Source organism: Cotesia glomerata, linkage group LG1, assembly GCF_020080835.1.
Source record: "Cotesia glomerata isolate CgM1 linkage group LG1, MPM_Cglom_v2.3, whole genome shotgun sequence".
NCBI classification, from domain to species: domain Eukaryota; kingdom Metazoa; phylum Arthropoda; class Insecta; order Hymenoptera; family Braconidae; genus Cotesia; species Cotesia glomerata.
Window position 1 is genome coordinate 16133223 of NC_058158.1, and position 22500 is coordinate 16155722.

Genomic DNA, 22500 nt, shown 5'->3' on the forward strand with positions numbered 1-22500 from the left:
GGCTCAAATATAAATAAAAATATACAGAAAGAGATTACAATGTTGCCAGATCGGAAAAACGATGCAATGGGTATATTTTTGGACTTCTGCGCACGTTCGCGCCACTGAAAATGTACAGTGGATCGCAACTTTTTGTTGTTGCATTTATAGTATGGTTTATATGGGGAGACCGTTTTTAAAGTTGAGCACAACTGCTACTTGGGAACGTCCTTAAGACTGATGTAGAGGCAGTAGAAGAAGCCACACTTTCAGTATCCGAATTATCAACATTTTGCAAATCTGGAACTGGCACAATGTCTAACGTCGTATCACCAACAACCTACAAAAAGAAAACATAGTTATTTTGATTCATTGAACATTGATTCTTATTTTTTTTAAACTCAGTACATTGGAAAACAAAGAATGTGATATACAGAATACAGGTTTCACTGACTTGTTCATTTCTACCACTATTTTGTGCATTATCACATTTACCACCACCACTTTCACTCTTCTTTTTGAGATTTATGGTCAATTGTTGGATGGCGTCTTAATGAATGATTACGCAAGTTTGATGGGTTTCCCTTAGTTTTTACTTCCTGGTAACAATATTTGCATGTGCCTCCGGTCTTTTTTTTTTAAATGATTTCATATACCACTTTTACCCGAAATGCTGAAAAAAAAATTTGTTCCTTATTAAACTTGTTAAACAACAAAATTTTTAGTAATTAGTTACTAGTTTTAAGTAATACTCAAAGTAATGTTAAAATCCTATCAGCATCAATTCATTCAATATAAGAGAATAGTTTAACATTTCATGCATAAAAAATTAACCTTTACGGCACGCAGGTTTCTTTCTGCTTAAACTGATTTCACTTAATTAAGGTAAAATTGGAGTAAAATCGGCAGTTGATTAAAAAAAAAAAAAAAAAAAAAAAAAAACGAGAGCTTTATTATTTTGTATGCAAACAAAATAAACAATTTGAGATTATACAGATGAATGGACATAAAGTAATAGTAAAATAATAACACTTTATTAATTAAAAACTCCACATAGTTATTTCAATGCTCATTAGTGATTATTCATATGTAAACTAATTTAAATGACTTACATACACGATTAGATTTAACAATAACAACTAATAAAACAAACTTAAAAAAATAGCATCAAAGTAAAAAATAACAAGCGTTTTACTTACTGTTACGTTCTCGTAAATTTTAAATTTATTTAAAATTTTATAAATTTATTTTAAAAATTAATAAATTGTTATTTTAATTGATTAATTATTATCCGAGGTATTTCGTAACGTAAATACCTCGAGATAAGAGATTTATGGAACGTCAACGCAGCCCAGTAGACTAAACAGTCTACGTTGTGGGATTTGGACTGCGTTGATGTTCACATAGGGTAACCTTAGATGCAACGTCGCTAAAAATCATTATTTTTTTAGTTTTTCTTTTGGTCTACGGACGTGGAAAAATTTTTTTTAGCTTAACCGCTATAAAGATCGGATACTTTGTCCATTTAGCTTTAATTTGTTTTTTTATATACCTTGATACGTCCACTTCTCGCCAAGATATCGGTTTTCACATGGAAAAGGATCCTTTTGTCTTTGATTATCGATATCTCAGCAACCAATGATCGCAAAGAAAGTTAAAGGTGAGTTTTAAGAACTTGAATGAATTCTCTTTAGCGAATAGCTATTGCTAGTCCGAAAAAAATTTTTTCTTTTTGTAACATGAATTTGAAAATGCAACAAAAAAAGAACTTTTGGTGGTTTTTTGGAAAATCAAGAGCTGGATCGAAAATATCGAGGAAACCACTAATGTTAAGTGTGCCTTTTACAGTTCAATATATCCACAAAAACCCTACAAAGAATCAAATTAATCCAGCCAGCCGTTTTTTCGTTTCACTCGATCGAATTTTTGAAAAAATTAAAGGATCACGTTTTTTGCTCTGAAAAGCTCATAATTTTTAAAAATAAAAAAAAATGCTTTTTCGAGCTTTTTCCATATTTTTATTTCAGAAATCGCTTAAATTTTCGAAAAAAAAAAATTGAAAAAAAAAATTTTTTTTTTTAAAAAATTTTTTTTTGAACAAGTTCAGGAAATTTAAAAAACCATCGCCCAAATCAAAAAATTTTGATTTTGACCAAAAAAATTAAAACAAATTTCTTTCAGCGCAAAGGGATTAGTTTTGAAAAAAACAAGTTAAGGAAATTCAAAAAATCATCGCCCAATCATTGTTAACGCGTTTCCGCCACTGCATTTCTTGATACTACTGCCCAACAAACGGAAACGGATCGGAGCTCAATGCGATCCAATCCGATTCAATACGTTTTTTGAAACGGATTGAATCGTATTGAAAAGTATTTAATCGGATAGGACAAATTAGAAGTAGAAGTTGAATTTACCGACGGAGCCGACTTAGTTACCATTTCTAATCAAAGTATTTTGGATTTTTTTTTTTTTTTAATACTTAGAAAAATATTTTGAACATTTGTGTGTATGTAGGAAGTGTTGCTTTTTTTTTGTTTAAAAAAAAACGTTTTAGCGTTGAACTTTAAATTAAAATATCTCGGAAACTAAGCAAAAGTAGTCTAGACATATTGCGTATGAAATTTAGAGAATTAAATAAAGAACAAAATGTGCCAAAACCGATGTCTCTATGACCAATAGTTTACGAGATAGTAAATTTTTAATGAAAAAAAAACGTGGTTTCGCTCAAGCACTTATAAACAAATAGCGAAAAAATCAGCTAAGCTCAAAAAATTTTTTTTGAATTTATTTGAATTATTTTCAGTTTTTCGAATTTCTGTATTGAAAAATAGTTAAAATTGGAAAAAAAAAATTATTTTTTTTTCATATAAAAATTTTTCCGGCAGCAAAGAATCGATAGGAAAAGAAAAATTTTTTTTTAATGCAAATATATAGTTAACAAGTTTTAAAAAATATGAGCTACGGGGATTCGATGTCCGGATCCAAGGAAGAGCGCGTGCGCCATTCCCCTCAAACCGTTGTCGGAGAATTTTGGGTGAAATAATAATGTAATTTTGTAATTTTTTCTAAGTCTTAATTAACTGTTAAAAAATCGATTCCACAATATGTGAGTCATTTCACGTCAAGTGGACCCCCCTTATTCCACTTGATGATAGAAAACTTAATAAAATATAATTATCGAAAGTAGTCATACCTAAAAATCATCCCTTAAAACAGTTTTTGAAAATTTTAAATTTAACAACAATTTTTTTTACAATAAAAATTTTCGGTACTTTTAATTAAAAAATTAATTTTAAAAAAGCTATTGAAGATAACTTAACGAAATTTTCAGGGATTACAGCAAAATATCTATAATTTTACATAAAATTCTTTTGGAAATTTTATTTGTTTATTATCATATTTTTTATTAACTTTTAAATAAACAAATTGAAATTTTAATGACTTCTCAGTACGATAATCGAATTTTTTTTTTTTTTTTAGTAATACGCGTTATACATTTAAGTTCTTTATTTCAAAATAAAATTTCACTGCCCGGTATTAGTTTAAATAATATGAATTTTTATATGACGCAGCGGCGAGCGGTACAAGTGCTGCGCGCGACTGAGCTTAGCTGTTAAGGCTATAGATCGCTACAGATTACGCAATTATTTTATAAATAATTTTTGCAATTCAATTTTTCTTATATTCATTTATATTTTTAACAATATTTACACAGAGTAATTGAGATATATTTATAAAAGTATTATCGAGGTATGTATTGAAAATTATTTTTCGAACTGACTAATATTTTCAGATAAAAAAAATAAGCTTCACCATCAGTTTTCATTTGTTATTTATAAATCTAAAACAAGTGAATTCCGGTAGCTAGTGAGATTCATTTATTTTTTACTAGTTTCTTAGCATAAATGTATGCTACACTAACAAAGATTTTTTTCTTCGTGAAAGCTGTGTTTGAAAATTGCATTTAGTCAGTGTCGCAGTTTTAAATAATAATTTAAATATTAACCACTGGTAGAAATGGGTCCAGTTAATAAATGTTGCAATCCGTCAAATAAGAATAAACAAAAATATACAGAAGAATCTCGTTTTTATTACTGCTAAAAGAGCTAGTGCATTTAAAAAGTTTATCGGCTGTTTTATGTGTCATTCATGTGAGCGAGATATTTATAAAGGTAAAAAATCTACATTATTACCTAGCGAGTTAAGTCAAAATGAATTTTCCAATGTTAATGAGCTTGAGTTAGTGAATGATGATGTTGAAGATAATGAAAATACAGATCCTTCTTATAATTGCGAAGTTGTAGATAATCAATTAAAAGTCGACAGAATAAATAAACTTTTGTTGGAAGTAGGAGAACCACCAGTAAAAATCAAACGATTATCAAGTGAGAATGAATGCAAGAAAGTAATTAAAGCTGCTGTTAGTAAATTGGGGAATGAAAATGACTCTCCTGATGATAGTGTTAATCAGACTAAAAATCTAATTAATCATTTTAAAGTTGCTTTCGATCAAAAAACCAGTAGGAGTGATAAAATTCAAGTGTTAACAACACTTCCTCTTGAGTGGTCAATAAAAATGATGACGCGAATTTTGAGTCTCCCGGAGAATGGTGCGTTGTGCAAAAAAAATAAGAGAGCAATCAGGATTTGCATCTCAACCTCCTGTAAAAGAAGGAAAACATGTACATACTTTAACTCGGGAAAGAGTAAAAAACTTTTATTTATCCGATGATGTCAGTCGTATGATGCCTGGAATGAAAGATTATATTTCCGTTGTTGAAAATAGTGAAAAACAGCACAAACAAAAGAGATTATTATTATTTAATATACAGGATCTTCACACAAAATTTAGAGAAGCCTTTCCCGATGAAAAAATTGGACTCACGAAGTTTTATGCTCTTAGACCATGTGAATGTATTTCAGCTGGTCCAAGTGGAACACATAATGTGTGCGTGTGTAAAATCCACCAAAATATTAAACTCCAATTAACTGGACTTAAAAATGAGCTTAAAAGAAAGGCGTGCGTTTTTCCTGAAAGCTATGCTGATTTGATAAAAAGCTCCGTTTGCAATAATTCAACATCATCTTGTTTTTTTTCTGATTGTTCAAATTGTCTGGGTGTTAATTACATTATTGATAAATTAAAATTATTGCTTGATAGTTATAAAATAATTCAAATAACCAACAATCAGTGGATAAGTACTGACAGGTAAGAAAAAATAAAGTTCATGGTAGAGTGAATTGAATTGAATATAATTATTAACTTAATTGAATATTTTTAAAAATTTAACCGTTGATTTATAAACTTTTTTTAATTTTGCAGGTGTGAAATTTTTGAAAAAACGATTGAAAAAGAAGAATTCTTAAATGACTTAGAGCAAAAATGGCAAGAATTACTGAGGCATGATTTTCTAGCTAGATCTCAAGCTTCTTATTTTGCAAACAAAAAAGAAACTATTGAAGTTGGAGAAGTTGTAGTAAGTTTAAATTTCGCCGAAAATTATTCTTTTGTTGTACAGAACGCAATTCAATCGCATCACTGGTCGAATAGTCAGGCAACACTTCATCCTTATGTGATTTATTATAGAGATAATGAAACAATTAAACATGAAAATTACGTCGTAATTTCTGAAAAAGTCACTCATGATTCGAGCTCAGTTCATCTTTTTAATTTTAAACTTGTCGAGTTTTTAAAAGAAAAATTAGGCGTTAATAATGTTAAAAAATTTTTTATTTTTCTGACGGAGCAGCATCCCAATATAAAAATAAATACAATTTTTTAAATTTGATTTATCATCAATCTGATTTTAATATTGATGCTGAGTGGAATTTTTTTGCCATATCTCATGGCAAAGGTGAATACGATGGTGTGGGAGGCACTGTCAAAAGACACGCATATCGCACGAGTATACAACGTGACAATGACCAACCCATTACTTCGGCAAAGTCACTGTTGGGAAAAGTTTTTTCAAAAAGTTTTTTCAAAAATTTAAATTTTGGGTTTTGTACACAAGACGAACATGATCCCCCATGAAGCAAAATAGAAATCGCGACATGACCAAGCAATAACAATGAAAAATACGCGTCAATTTCATTTTTTCAAAAGTGTCAATAAAGACTCCCTAAAATGCAAAGTTTTCTCCGAAGATGAGAAAAGTATTACAAATGTAGTATTTAAGAAACAGCAAAAAAAAATCAAGAACTAATTTAAGACATTAATTGATTTTTTCATTATAGTTTGTTAAAATGTTTATTTTATTTAACTGTTGGATCTAAATAATACTTTAATTAATATATCTCAATTAATCTGTGTAAATATTGTTAAAAATATAAATGAATATAAGAAAAATTAAATTGTAAAAATTATTTATTAAATAATTGTGTAATCTGTGGCGATCTATAGTCTTGACAGTTAAGCTCAGTAGCACGTAGCACTTATACCGCTCGCCGCTGCGTCATATAAAAATTCATATTATTTGAACTAATACCGGGCAGTGAAATTTTATTTTGCAATAAAGAACTTGAATGTATAACGCGTATTACTAAAAAAAAAAAATTCGACTATCGTACTGAAATGAAAATGAAAAGTCATTAAAATTTCAATTTGTTTATTTAAAAGTTAATAAAAAATATGATAATAAACAAATAAAATTTCCAAAAGAATTTTATGTAAAATTATAGATATTTTGCTGTAATCCCTGAAAATTTCGTTAAGTTATCTTCAATAGCTTTTTTAAAATTAATTTTTTAATTAAAAGTACCGAAAATTTTTATTGTAAAAAAAATTGTTGTTAAATTCAAAATTTTCAAAAAACGTTCTAAGGGATGATTTTTAGGTATGACTACTTTCGATAATTTACTGACAAATGATGCAAACATTTGTTTTAATTTTTTAAAAGTAAACTTCCTCGTCAAATCAGCCGTTTCTGAGTTAAAGCAGTTTAAACAATTTATTTGTTATTAACAATTGTTTGCATCATTTGTCAATAAATTAAATATGATATTCGTAATCCTTGACCTAAAATATATAAGAATTCGATGGGTTTTTCATGAACATAAAATGTACACGGACTTCCATCTTTAGCCGATCAACTAATTTGTTTAAGAAAATAGTTAACAATTAGAAATTTGTTTTCAGAACATAGGTACCAATTGATTCCAAATATTATGAGTCGTCCAGAAAACCAACCGATGAAAGATCGATTTTCAAAATGTTAACTAACTATTTTTTTAAACAAATAGAAGAATTAAAAAAAAAAAAAGTTCGCACGATAGGAAATCTTTACAATTTATAAAATTCTGAATCGTTTGATATCTACATTATAAAAACAAATTTTTAATTGTTAACTAACTATTTTTTTAAACAAATAGAAAAAAATTTTTTTTTTTAAGTTTTTTACACAATAGGATATTTTTACGACTCATGAAATTCTGAATCGTTTGATACCAATATTGTGGAATCGATTTTTTAAAAGTTAATTAAGACAGAAAAAATTACAAAAAAGATGAAAAACAAATTACTCCGAGTATCTGAGCGGCCGATTACTATTATTTTTATTTGCCTCTCATTATTATTACTTCCCCCATCATTCTCCGACAACGGTATGAGGGGAATGGCGTACGCGCTCTTCCTCGGATCCGAACATCGAATCCCCGTAGAATTCATATTTTTTAAAACTTGTTAACTTGTATATATTTGCATTAAAAAAAAATTTTTCTTTTCATATCGATTCTTTGCTGCCGGAAAAATTTTTATATGAAAAAAAAAATAATTTTTAACTTCCCTGTTATGTCCGAAAAATTATGATCTTAAAATTAGGTAGCTAGGCTAACGGAGGTTCGGATAACAGATAAATTTCCCTAACGAAAGAGTCGTTAAGTTTTTATTTATGGGTCCGTGAAAGGTGAAAACCCCGGAGAAGGCCCCCTGAATAAGACAACCGACCTCGGAAATAATAAATTGTCCTCCACTTACTTTTGCGAATCCTGGTTCCTACGACGATTCGGCCTTAGATTAGACTTTATACCTTTGAGTTCCGCTGCTTGGCTTCTCCCTTCCTCCGGCTGACTGGAGATTGAAGGTCGAAGGTTGAAGGTTCTTAATTTAGGAATGATGATACACTTCGATTCGAGTTTTCAGTATATATATTCTGTTTAATTGGCTCTATGGGCAAACACGTCTTAACTCCACTATTCACTTATTAACTAGTAACAATTTAAAACAAAGATTGAAAGTTTATGAGTTCGTAACCGGAGTAACGACTCCGGCAAACAAAAGTTCACCGATTATAAATTCACAGAAGAAGAAAATAATTTGAGAGTGGGACCAGGTCACTGGAACTGCGGGAATCTCGATTATCGTCAAAACGAATCGTGGCTCGAAGAATCACTATCACAGAACTCAGAAATACCGTTAAGGAAATCGAAACAATAATTAGGGGAAAGACGACTAATTAATTTAATAATTAAAGTCTGCCTATACGTGTCGGGGTATAGGACTCACCCGGAGTTTAAGGTAGAACTGTTACCTTGTAAATAAGCTCACGAATTATCGTGTTCACGGTTTTTATCACCTCGGTCGCGATTTATAAGTGGGGCTACTAATTAAACAATTGGTTCCTTTGATGAAGTGACAATACGCGGTAATGTGTATTCTTCGGCCACGAGTGAGTTGTCGCGCAGTCCTGGTGTTGTTCCCTAAATATGCAAGCGCTGCACTTTTCGGCTGGAATGGGAGGCCCTGTATAATAGACGGTACGCCGGATATAACAGCATCCCCCCCCCCCGAAAGGAAGGGTGCTAACAGCATCTTTTCTTTCGCGAACTCGGGCGTCTCATTTTGACGAAAAGTTCATGCTTATTTACAAATTTTTTTTTTTTTTTTATAAATATTTCTGAATGACATAAATTTTGTTATCGAAATATTAAGTACGTGTATTGCCCATTACATATGTTAATCTATATGAATATTAATATAAATTTATTTCCCTGTTTTTTTTTTTTTTTTTTTTTTTTTAATGTTTATGATATGGGATATATATGATAACTTTATTTTTATTCAATTATTTTTATATTATTTATCATCGCAGTTAATCGTTTGTACTGCTTATTGTAAACTTTGCTGCTTTATCCGCAACTAAATAGTACTTATGATAATAGTTATAAAAGTATTATGATCATGTGGTAAATAAGGTTAGTCTTAAACATGTGATGATCAATTATTAAAATATGTATAAGTAATTATTTGTTTCTTTAAAAGAAAATTTATTATTGGAGAGAAGGAAACAGGACTTATGAAAAGTTTGAGGATTCAAAATCGAAACTCTTGGTTTTGAAAATTTGAAATATAAAAATTGAAAACTTTCACTTTAATAAATTTTGGTATCCTCTTTCCTTCTCTCAGAACTAATTTTAATATGTTTGGAATACTTATAAGATTTAATAAAACTATAAAGATATATTGATAATAAAATAAAACACATAAGTAGAATATATGCAATATGTTTTTACGCTCCTTCGTAGTTTGCCAGACGAACTCCTTTTGATCTGGTGCTCTTGGTTGATTCTGTCTTCCTAGAAGTGCTTGGTGGATGTTGAAGTGTCGTGGACGGTGATTTTGAATCTGGTGTTGTTTCGTTTTTGCTTTGTAGACTCGTCTCTTTTTCCTTCCGGGGCGCTGGACTTGGGTTTAAGTTCTTGTTCTCTGGGTTAGTCCAATAAGTCGTTATGGTATCTTCCGCTGGGTTGAAGGTGATGTTGTCGATACCGTTTCTTGGATTTTTATGACTTCTGTTACAACGGTACCCTGGATTGCTTTCCTTTAAAAATTCTTGTATTATTTGACGATAATATAATCCAGCAATGAGGGTAATAAATCCTATTATTGCGATTATTATTCCAGAATTTGTTGCTGTAACGTAACGATGTTGTCCTTCTTCTCGATGGTGTAACCCGATTTGCGTCAGGCGATTGTTTGTGCCTTCCAGGCTCTCTCCCCATTGGGAGTGAGGATCGTCATTAGGCAATAGGTCTAGTGGGATATTTGTAAGTTTGTGTGGGGGATTTAGTTGATTTGTTAAGTTTGCAACTAAAGGTTCGATGTTCAGAGCTGGGAACACGTGAGTGCTTGTTGGCATTTGTTCTTCTAACGTCCCCTTTACAAATATCTTTCCATTGCTTAATACGCATCCTGGTTTTAGTTTAAACGCACCCGCGTCGCTTAGTAAGTATTCTTTCCGCACGCTCGTACCGCAGGTTCCTATGAATTTTTGCGGTTTACAGATCGAATGTGCCCATGAATTTGGTTCATGTAATTTGATCATTTCATCATCGCATTTTTGTAGTATTCGAACGTCACACGAGTTTAATATTTTGGATGATGGCTTCATTAGAAGTAACACTTCGCAGTCGCTGTCTTCATTCATACTTTTTATGAGGACGTTAGGCTGGTAAGCCAGGTCGTTTGCGATGGGTCTGCAAGCCTTAATAAATTCTTCGTCCACTATAAAGTATTATGACTGGAGTCCGTCAATGCCGAGAAAATTTTTCTTGGGTCTGATTGTTAATCTTCTGGTAATCCTGTTGACTTTGTGGGACGTGGTAATTGATCTTAGGCTGTAAAGTTGGTATGTCACCGGGTGAAACAGTGGTAATGTGATAAAAATTACGAATTTTTGTCCTGTCCGTCCGATCACGATTTTTGCCACATCTACTCAACCTTGAATGTTTACGTGGTCCTTCGGTTGAGGTTGGTCTCATTCCGGGTAACGTCTTCTTATATCAGCTGTTGCTTTCAACAGCTGCTCCGAAGTTAGAATGTCATTGGATATATGACCTCTTCTGACTGTTTCAATTGCTGACTCTACTCTTTGTAGGTAACGGATCCAACAATTGAGGTGCTGTATCCATTTTTTTGACAAGAGCATGAGGTTTATTCGCAGTTTCATCCGGAGTTCTTCTTCCTCAAGTTTCTGCTGATAGTGGGACATCGACTCGGATAATCGTTGTAATTCATTCCGTGTATTTGTTTCGTCAGCGATTATTTTATTTATTTCTGCCCGGATAATATGAGTCGCGTTGTTTACGAGGACTGTTACTTCTCTTTGATCTTGGTATAAACGATCGATTTCTTGTGACAGGTGTTCATGGTCATCGAAATCCATCAAGCCGAACATTTCTCGTGCGATTTTACCGACGAAACCGAACCACGGTGTTCTACGGTTACGCTGCTAAGAGGTTTCTTCTTCGGTGACTTCTAATGTAGATTTAATTCTTCGTAGGATTGCATTTTTCTCGTCGTTTAAGTCTAATAGTAGGTGTTCTTGTAATATATAGGAACATTCTATTGCGGTGAAACTTATGTTACAGCCGCTAGACGCGATCATTTCGGTGACCGGAGCTTTCCAATTTTGATGATCTTGATTTGCGATGGTTCCTATATCGATGGTTGATATAATGTTCCATTCTCTTTCGACCATATGCGCTCTTTTGTATGGATCGTATAAGAGGCCAGAGTTGTATTTCACCGGTTGTAATTTGATTGCGTCTAGGTCATTTGCGTTGGAGCTGGTAATGCTCAAGAATAGATGGAAGAAGAGATTTATCAGCATGTTGATTGATGTTCGAACTGCAACAGATCGTATTTTTCTTATTTGGAGGCTAATTTTAGTTTACTTGGATGTTTAATAATATTTTTCCCGTTTACTGTTTCGATTATTAGGCAACCTTTATCTGTTATTCCCACGATTTCGTTGGGTCCCAAATAATAGGCGTTGGGTCCCAAATAACTTATTTTTTCGAGTTTCATTTTGAAAATATACAAAATCTCCAACTTTAAAATCTACCGGATGTCCTTTTTTGTCGAACCATTCTTTAGTTTTTTCTTTCGAGTTTACTAAGGTCTCTCGAGCGATTGTTTTAGTTTCATTGAGACGATTCATTAAGTCCACCAAGTATTCTGGATATGTTTCGATTCTATCGTAATCAGGAAATTCTGTAGGGGCGCGAGCCTTTTTTCCGAAGACTAGTTCGTGAGGAGTAAATTTTGTGCTCACGTGTACAGAGGTGTTGTAGTTGAACATCGCCATGGGGAGATATTCGTCCCAGTCTTCGAAAGATGTTATAAAGACACGTAAATAGTCTACTAGCGCCTGATGACTGCGTTCGAGGGAGCCATTCGCCTGTGGATAGTATCCGGATGTTGTTACTCTATGGATTTTTAAAATGTCGGACAGTTTCGCGAGTAATTTTCTCGTGAACGATGTTCCTCGATCTGATAGTATTATTCGAGGGCATCCATATAAACTGATGTACTGGTTTATTAAAGCTTCAGCTATCGTAACTGTCCGGATATCTGGAAGTGGAATTGCTGCGCAATGTTTAGTGAAATTGTCTTGAATAGTTAAAATATGGACGTTTCCTTTGGAGGTCATCGGCAATGGACCTACTATGTCGATAGAGATTTCGTCGAACGCGTCATGAGGAGTGTCGGTAATGACCATTGGTTGGCGTGTTTTGATTCTAGTTAATTTTTTCAGTTGACAGGTGTTGCACTTTTTAATGTGCTCGTAAATTTGCTCTTTCATTCCTGGCCAATAAAAGGTTTCTCTTATTCGCCAGTATGTTTTGAGGACTCCTTTGTGGCCTCCGACAAGGCTTCCGTGTTTTTCTTCAATGATTTTCGGTCGGAGTTCTATTAGGGGTACGACAATTTTTCCATTGCATAGGGTAATCTCAACGGGACAGTCCCAGAGCATCCTCGTAAGAAGAGGCTGGATGCTCACGTCACCGTACGTGTCCCCTTTTTTCGCCATCCTGAGGGAGTGGATGTTATATTTTTCCAAAGCTAGACGAAAATTAGTTAGTCCCGCGATAGTTTGACCTGTAGTAATTTTTGCTCGATGGTCGGTGCCCACAAAAATTGAAAATACACAGTATTTTCCGACACGAGTAACTAATATGTCACCCAGTTTGGGTTTAGCAGCTTTTAAATCTTGTGGATTGATAAATTTAAGATCGCGTAACAGCCCAGCTGCGGGGGACGCGATTTCGCAACCCGTTGTTAGGAAGTGTGCTAGGTGATTGCGTACGTATGTAAGTCCATCTCTGCTGGATAAAAATTTTATTGCTGTTAAAGGCTTGGATTCATCGTCGGAGGTTTCCGCAGGCCTTATAGTCGTTTTTCCTAAATTTTCTTCTGAACTAGACGGTTCTGACGGTGGTAAATTTAATTTATTTTGTTGTTTTACGACTGATGAATTTACCGTATTATTTCCGGGGTTTTGAAAAATTTTGTGTACCGATGTTTGATCTGTCGCTTTTTCAAGTGAGTCTATAGTTTTTGAGTACGATTCTGCAGACGATTTTGACTCATCTTACGAGTTTTCGATTATCGGGGCAGTTCGCTCCGATTTTGACTTTTCTCCGAAAGTAACTCTCTTTCTTGCCTTCAGGACTGGGGTTATTTGATTTGACGGCCCGACGTGGTCTTCTATTACGCTGGAACATGCTTTTGGATTGTCGTTTGCGTTAAATGTGGGTAATTCGGAGAGTCGGTTTCGTCGTTGAGCGATTACTGTCTCATCTGCAAACGGTCGGTACGGTGTTGATCCTTGATGCGTAGAGATGTCCACTATTTTACCAGAGGAAGGATCCCATTGTATGCCTCGTGTTTCGAAATTATCTAGCATTGTTCGAATCAAAGTTTTCATAGAATCTTGACGTTTCGAGGTTCTAAGAAGCTTCCCTGACTATTCCCGCGACCAATCCATCTGGACCAGTAGATATTGAGAAATCGCAAAAAAACTACAAAAAAAAATTTTTCCAAAAGTGGTTTTTTTTTTAATAACTTTTAAACGGCTTTACCGATCAATTCCAAAAACTAATCGGCTCTTGACATAAAAAACCACGTCGATCGCCACCAATCCGGTCAAAATCGGTTGATTCGTTCGTGAGTTATCGTTGACGAAAGAAAACCAAAAAAAGTGTTTTTTCGGAATTACTCCGAAATTTTTTGCTCTATCAATTTAAACTTGAAGATTCTATACGAAACTTAAAAACTGCGTCGAATGCCACTAACCGCGTAGGATTCGGTTCATTCATTCAAAAGTTATTGCGATTTGAAAATTCAAAAAATAGTGTTTTATCAAATTTCTATCAAACTTTTGAGCTCAAAAGCATACATAAGCTATTTTTTGAGCTCGGAGAGCTCAAAACAATACACAAATTGTATTTATGAGCTCGAAGAGTTCAAAAACGTCATAGTGCAATTTCAAGCGTTTAGGTATAGAATTGGCGAGAAGTTGCAAGGATGGCCTTTAGGGTCAACCGTTTTCCTAATTTTTTTTTCCAATTTTAACTATTTTTCAATAAAGAAATTCGAAAAACTGAAAATAATTCAAAAAAATTTTTTTGAGCTTAGCTGATTTTTTTGCTTATAGAAGACAACAATATGTAACAGGGTAATTTACCCTGTATCAGTAAAACCGATCACGCATGATAATTATTCGACGCAGCACTGGTGCGTCTCGGTCTTCGGGACCCATTAGCGTTAAGTGGGGGTAAGTCTGAGGTTTCTTGGCTGATCACGTAGCTGCGGTGAGTTAGAAGTAGTGCAGTCATTCCAGATCACCTTCCTCCACTCTCTCTCCCTGTAGATTATAAGCTCAGCTCTGGTTTCCGGTTCCAGGAACCGTGTTGAAAAATCCTGGTGGCGCCCTTGTTAATTTAGAATCATTTTGTTTATTGGATTGTTCTTTATTTAAATTAATTAGGGGCCAATGAGCGATAAGTAAAACAACGCCGTTACAAATAATTAAAATTAAAAAAAAAAAAAGGAACCGTGAAAAAATATTCTGATCAGGCTTGATATTAGTTGATAAGGCCATATAAGAATTTTTGATATATTCATATCTGGCCTGATATGTCCATATTTAATTTTTGATATGTCTTGATATGGCCTGATATGAAAATTGGCCATATCAGGCCAAATCAAGCCTTATCAATTTGATATGTCTATATCAGATTTGATATAGCTTGATAATTTCATATATAATTTTATATTAATTCTTAATAGGTCCTGATATGGCCTGATATAACCTTATAAAGTTATATATGCTTTGATAAACTTGAAAAAAAAATCCCTGATCAGAGTTGATATGACTTGATAAGGCTTCATATAGTCTGATATACCCTTATCAGTACATAAGTAGTCTTATCTAGTTATATCTTAGTTATATACTCATATAAAAGCTGTAACGGAGTGATCGTTACTCGGTAAATTCCCCTATTTCGGTACCCAGTTATTTATCGACTGCTCACAGTGCGCTGTGATCTAAAGCTCGTTTAGAGCTAGTAAGAAAGGCCCCAAGGTGGAGAAGCCGGCGTAGTGGTAGTGGGGAGAGCAGAGGGAGCAATAAGTGTAGAACTAAATTTGGTAAGAATCATTGTGACTGAGTAGCTCGAATGGACGAGACGCAAATTTTTCCAAAACATCCAGCTAAGGTAATTATTTTTATTCTGCTTGTCCAACGTGGAACGAAGCGATAATATTTTGTTAATTTAATGCTTGCTAGGCCTGGTGCCAGTTTGGTTAGATTAACTTTAACTTGTGATAATTTCTAATGCTGATTTGCGGTTACAGGCGTAATAGATACCCAGAGAGCGAGTGTTGGTGACCAGAGTTTGCCGCCAAATTGAGAATACCTCACCGAGGGAAAATTCACGCCAGTACCCGAAGACTAGGAGCTGCAGCTCACCGTTGGAGTGTAGATCAAAATTATAAAAACTCCAGGTACAAATAACGAGTCTTAATTATTCCTCGGGGCTGCGGCATCAGCCAGGCAAATCGTCGGCTGAAGGTCACCGCCATTTCGTGCTCAGTCACAATCGTTAATTTTATTTAGTATCAGATTTAATATTAATACTAGAAAAAATTATAAAACAATTAATTAATAATACCAGGACAGGTTTCGGGTTATTGATTTATTTGTTAGGGAAATAATTTGTCTTGGTCATTAGTAATTTTACACGTAGGCCTGTCGGGGTTAATAATACTAGGCATTTAGTTCGGGTTATTAATTCCAGATCTTTACGCCATGTGTAAAATTTATTAATTGAGAATCTTTGAATAATAATTTGGCTTAAGCCAATAGCAATGAAACTGAGTAAACCGCTAAATTAAAATTATTTAAGACTACAATTTATTCCGATCTAAAATTATTTTTAGTAAATTATTTTTCGCGTTGTTTAATATCGGTCATAATGGAAATTAAAACTAGAGTCAGCAATTGTCATTAGAATCAATAGAACTGTCAAGTTAGAGTAGAAAATAAAAATTGTAAAAATTCGTCAAAAAAAAAAAATTACACTAAAAACTTGCGACAGAGACGCAAGACCGAGCGAGAGCGTCAGCCATCTTGTCCCGCGCGAGAACGCTGAGTAGAGGACATTCAAGGTCGAAACAAAATTGTCTCCGTTCGTTTGAAATAAAATAAACTTAAGTAAAATGAAATATTAAGTTTTAAGCAACACATAATAAAATACAATAGAATAATCTTTTGCCAAATTTCACTTTTGCGTTGGAAAATAAATTTATTAAAATTTACTGCTGATTACTGGATTAAATAAAATAGCTCGAAATAAAATAATTTGGATTAAATTAAATAATATAAAAGATTTAAGTTTACTCGATTATAGGAATTTATTTAATTTTGTTAAAATAAAGATTAAAATTTATTTAGTAATTTCTCGGACATAATGAATGGATTTAATCCTCGATGAATTAGAATTTTAATTTGGATAATTATTGTTGTAGAAATTGAAGATACGGCAGTAATTTAGATAATAGGAATTTGTAATTTATAATTCGGAAAATGATGAATAAGAATTTTAGAAATATTAATTAGGAAAATAATATTCTGGAAATTAGTTATAAATTGGAATTCAAGCGTTTTTATTATTATTATTATGGGAATTGGAATAGAGTGTGTTTGTGTGTGAGTAAAGGGGCTATCCTGCTTCGGGGTAGTTCTCTTAGAGTAGCGTGAAGTTTGGGGGACAGCGTGCGCTGTGTGGACAACGTGTGCAGTCACGTCCGGGTCCAGCTCAGTGGCGTGAGAGTCCGTGAGACCGCGCGAACTAAGTTAGAGTAGCGTTAGAGGTCCAGGGGACGACGCGAAGTAGATAGAGTACCGTGAGAGTCCAGTAGGCATCGGGTACTGCAACCACGTGAGGGTCTAGCTGGACAGCGTGAAATATACCGTATGAGAGTGAGAGTGAGTGTGATTGTTATCCATGAAATTTTATATGTTGTTATCTTGGCCATTATTTCAACTGTAAAAGGGAGTGGAAAATAAAGAATTTTGTTAAACGAATTTCTGTGTCTAAATTTTAGTTTCCTTCCAGCAATCTCTCACGACCCTGACCTAATACTCCATGTTCTGGTCCAGTTTCTGGATACTGAGTCCAAAAATCCAGTGGCGCCCTTAAGAGTAAAAAGGGGCGACCAAGCGAAACATATGATTCCGTTTCAAAGCATACCAGAGTAAAAAAGCTAAATATAATTCATATATAATTATGAATATATATATAATATAATATAATATATATAATATAATATATATACAGTAGAACCTTGATAACTCGAACTCCAAGGGAGAGGCAAAAAAAATCAAGTTATTGAGTTTTCAAGTTATAGAGGGTTTCGTAGAACTGTTACCTATAAAAGTTGTAATAAATAAAATTTCGAACTACAAAGGCATTTAATTCAAGTCACGTCAACATTATTTATTTCAATATAATGTATGAAATTTATGTGCTATAAAATTTATTAATTTAAATAATCAGTAATATTTTTTTGAGTTAAAGAATTCAAATATTGATTGTCTATAGTATTTTTAAGAATGTACAAAGCATCAAATATTCGATCATCGACATTATTACATCTTTCGATGTAGATTCGTAAATTCTTTATTGCCTCTTGAGCCTGTGTATTTGATACAGTTGGTTCAGTACCCAAATCTTCATCATCAGCGTCATCGCCATCGTGGTCCTGGTTTTGATTAAACAAATCAATAATTTTCTCGTCGGTCAAGGTTCCAGCCGTAGCGATATCTGCATCACACGATACATAATCTTCAAACTGAACGTCTACAGTAGGTAGTTTATGCCACTCTTCTAATGTTATATCATCACGTGTTGTTTTCAAGGTTAATTGTGTCAGTTCTTCTTCTTGTGTTGTTGTAAATCCACACCTTCTGAAACAATTTACTATTGTATTTTCTGATACATTTCTCCAAGCTTTATCAATCATTCTAATTGCATGCAAGACGTTTATGGGGGACACAGTTTTTTGCTTTATATCAGTTATAAGTTTTTTGACAATTTCTTTTCTATAAAGCGATTTAAAATTTTTGATGATTTCCTGATCTAGCGGTTGTAGCTTCGACGTTGTATTTGGAGGTAGAAACTTAACTTTGACAGCCTTTAATAATAGAATAACATTATGTGCAATACAATTATCTATGAAAAGTAAAATGTTTCGCTTTTCCCTAATCATCTTTTTATCAATTTTAATAAGCCACTGTTTAAATATGTCAGCTGTCATCCAAGCTTTTTTATTGGCATCATAATCAACCGGCAATGATTTACATCCACTGAAACAGCGGGGTTTTTTAGCTTTGCCTAGGACCAAAAGCTTAAGCTTTTCAGTACCCGTCATATTAGTTGCAAGCAATACAGTTAATCTTTCCTTACTATGTTTTCCACCGTGACATTTTTCATCTTTGAAAAGAAGCGTTTTATCAGGTAAACATTTAAAAAACAAACCAGTCTCGTCTGCATTAAATATGTCCCTTGGTTCATAATCCTTTAACAAACTTAGTAACTCTGATATCCATTCTTCACATACCTCAGTATTTATACTAGCACTTTCTCCGCAAAGTTTTCTAAACACAAGTTCATGGCACTTTTTGAAATTACCCAACCAACCATTGCTTGCTCTAAATGAATTGTGTCCCAATGATTTTGAAAATTCTTCTGCTTTTTCACGTAATATTGTCCCACTTATACTAAGGTTTTTTTCACGACACTGCTTGAACCATGTTAACAAACACTCTTCTATATCAGGAAATTCTGCTAGGCGTTGTCTCTTACACGTTAAGTTATAACTTGTTTCAAACCTTGACAAAATATCAGACTCATTTTTTAAAATCGTTGATAAAGTACTTGCTGGAAATCCATATTGATCAGATATTTCTTTCCTTTTTGTACCACGTATCACTGCTTGAATAACATCTACTTTATCACGAAGAGTCAAAGTTTTCAATTTTCGTTTATTCGTCATTTTGCAAAGAATACTTTGAGCCGACTGATGAATTTCTTTCAAGCCATGCATTAAAGAAGAAGTCAATATAAGTGTAAGCAAACATACAAAAATAAGCCAATGTCAAGGACAATATACCTTCAATTTGCGATAAGGAAAAACATAAATGTACAAGATGACATCATCACAATTTCATACTTCGACATACCGAGTCTTTCTTTGGAATTTACAGAGTCAAAGAAGTTCGAAATATCGAGTATTATGGGTCTGAACGGAAGAGAATCGCATTTTTCTTCAATTTACTGAGGATTACGACTTAACGAGGTTCGAGTTATCGAGGTTTTACTGTAAAATATAATATATAATATTTATACACTGAAAAAAAAATTTTTTTCCACCGAGAATACTACATTTTTTACTCGAGTTTTCTTGATTTAAAAAAATTGGTATTATTAACCTTAAAATACCACGTTCTATTATAAGGCTAGTTTTTTTTACAGTAAGAAAACTGTATTCTTATAGTTAAAAAATTTTCGTATTTTAATCATAAGAATACCAATTTTTTACCCATAAGGAAACATTTGCTTGGTAGAAAAAAACTTTTTTTTCAGTGTATATATGAATCATATAGAATTCTATATAATTTTTTTTACTCAGGTGGGTATTTTGTGATAACTATAAAACATTCTCTTTTTTTATCCAAGAATCTGTTACTCCAATGATTAACAATCTTTCAATAAATAGTATTTTGCGAATGAAATAATAGGAACTTAAAAAAAATTTAATTTCACATAAATTATTAGTTTTGTCAACTTCATAAATTGTTAGCCGGGCCCTCCAGCAATATATAGTTCCATATACTAAACAAAAATAATTCCATCAAAGTTTGAGCTTTTAATTCTGATTCTACCTCTATTATTTTTTTAATTTTAAAGGAATTATAAATTCTAAAGCAACGAACTACCTTAACAATATCGTAGAATCATTTTTTCGATTTCATGTATATTAGACTGGGCCAAAAAAACTGACTATTTTTTTTTTCTATCGATACTGTGAAAATATCATTCATGATGATAAAAAAAAATTATTGTGCAAGTTTGAGTCCTTAATAATAATATTAAGGGGTGTATCGTTACGACTATTGATTTTTCAACAGTAATCGCATTTTTTACTCAAAATTCGTTAATTATCAATCTGAAAAATTTTAGCGATATGTATTCTTATAGGAAATTAAATTTCCTAAAAAAAAGTTATCTTTGTAAATTACTGTAAAACAAGCCGTTTCCTTGTAATCATGCCTTAAACAAAGATTTATTTTTTCAATTTTGCGTTTCAATTTTGGATTTTTGTAGCTACCAGAAATATCAATATTTTTACAATTTAAAATACTTATTTTCAAAGGAAATTTAATGCTCTACAAAAAAGGTCTCTTAACATTTTTGATTAAATTCACTCCTTTCAAAGTTATTCGACGTTGAAGTTAAATTCAAAAATAATTTATCGTTTTTTTCGCGTTACACATGATTTTTTCCTTTTGATTGAAAAATTTATGACTTTAATATTGAGAATAATTTTTTTTTGTTGGAAGACTAAATTTTTTTTATAAAATCATAATTTACCAATGTATTATTTTGCTTTTTAACGATTAATTATCGACATAAATTCATTTTTACTGTATTTAACTAACTCCAATAGTAAAATAAATTCGGTCCCTTTATTATAAATTATTTATTTGCCTAGTGACATACTTTTACTTACAGAAAAAAAATTGAATAATAAGTCAAAACAAATTAAATCAATAAAAGAGATAAAAAATCATTTTATTTTCACTTATAATTTATATTTTACAAAAAAAATTCTTTAATTGTTATCAAATCATGGCAAATGATCAGTTGAAAAATATTTATTCAATCAAATTACTTTTATTACAATTTGGGTTATTTTTCCGGTGTTCACTAACGGCTAACAACAAATACTGAAGTTGTTCTTCGTTTTTAGTGAGACACTTATTGTAATCTTCAATTAATGATACACCACGTTCTGCAACATCATTGACGACAGCTAATTTTCCAAAAAATTCCTTACACTCTTGAAAACTATCATTATTGGACCAATTGCTTATGTCTTCATCGATAAAATCATACGGCAAATCAAATTCTTTTGAATATGGTGAGCGATTCTACAGAAATGAAGTCACTGATATCTTTTTCTAGCAATTCATCTGAATCGCTTGCTACTTCATATTTTCTGGTTTTAGTATTTGATGATTTATTATTTATTAGATTTTCAATCATTTTTTTCTTCACAGTCAGGTCAATAGAATCATCAAATAGAGACATTATGGCTAATTGATCACTCAAATACCATAAATGTCTCACCATTTTCTTGAGAGCAGCTTGCGATACAGTCGAGTTTATTTTGTTATATAATATCAATTGTTGCATCAAAGTCAAATCATTATTTGGAGCCAAAATTGCCGAGGATGAAGTAAACCAAGCTTTTATATAAGTTGTAACTATGAAAATACAAATATGACGAAGATTATTTAACTCTTTAGGTGTAATCTTAAACTCTGTTCGAAAAATAAATATTTTCAAACAATAAATCGCCTTCGACATCCAACGAGCATGACTCATTGCTCCCGGACATTTAAAAGTGTAATTATCCTTTGGCGTAGCTCCCAAGAAAATAGATGATAACTCCAAAAGTGCCCGCTAGTCATCTCTTGGAAGACACTTCTGCAAAAAATATGATCATTTCTGTTATTATTGAAAGGTAATATCTTTACATGAGAACTGGAGATTTTAAATTGTGTACACAAAACGTGGTCAACTTGAATTAAGAAAATTATTAAAAAGAACACTATCTTGCCTAAAATGAAAATTTTCTTTGACCAAAAAGTTTTTTCTGTGTACTTTTACAACTCAAATAACAACTCAAAATATACCTGCGAATAATTATCGATAAAACTTAATAGTTCATCTTTTTTGTTTAATAGTATATTAGCCACTATCTTATCGTTGATGCCAGCGTTATATTTGGATGTGTTGATTTTATTCCAACCGATTTTAAATCGATTAAAAAATGGAACGTTCGGACCTGATTGTACTGGCCAGTAAGCTTCAAAAACGCCTTTTATGACAAGTTCAATTACATGATGACGACAGGGTAACCATATAAGCTTTCGTTTCAGAATTTTC

The 22500-nt window shown here is 32.4% G+C and overlaps 1 protein-coding gene across 1 annotated transcript; it reads right to left on the minus strand.

The window, feature by feature from the left end:
* Window positions 1–17367: 17367 nt before the first annotated feature.
* Window positions 17368–19321, minus strand: LOC123259590 (tigger transposable element-derived protein 4-like). Its single transcript, XM_044720221.1, has 3 exons — window positions 18447–19321; window positions 17886–18368; window positions 17368–17461 (listed from the first exon to the last, which is right to left on the minus strand). The coding sequence occupies exons 1-3, from the start codon at window positions 19319–19321 to the stop codon at window positions 17368–17370; spliced, it is 1452 nt and encodes a 483-aa protein (XP_044576156.1).
* Between the last annotated feature and the right edge of the window lie 3179 nt (window positions 19322–22500).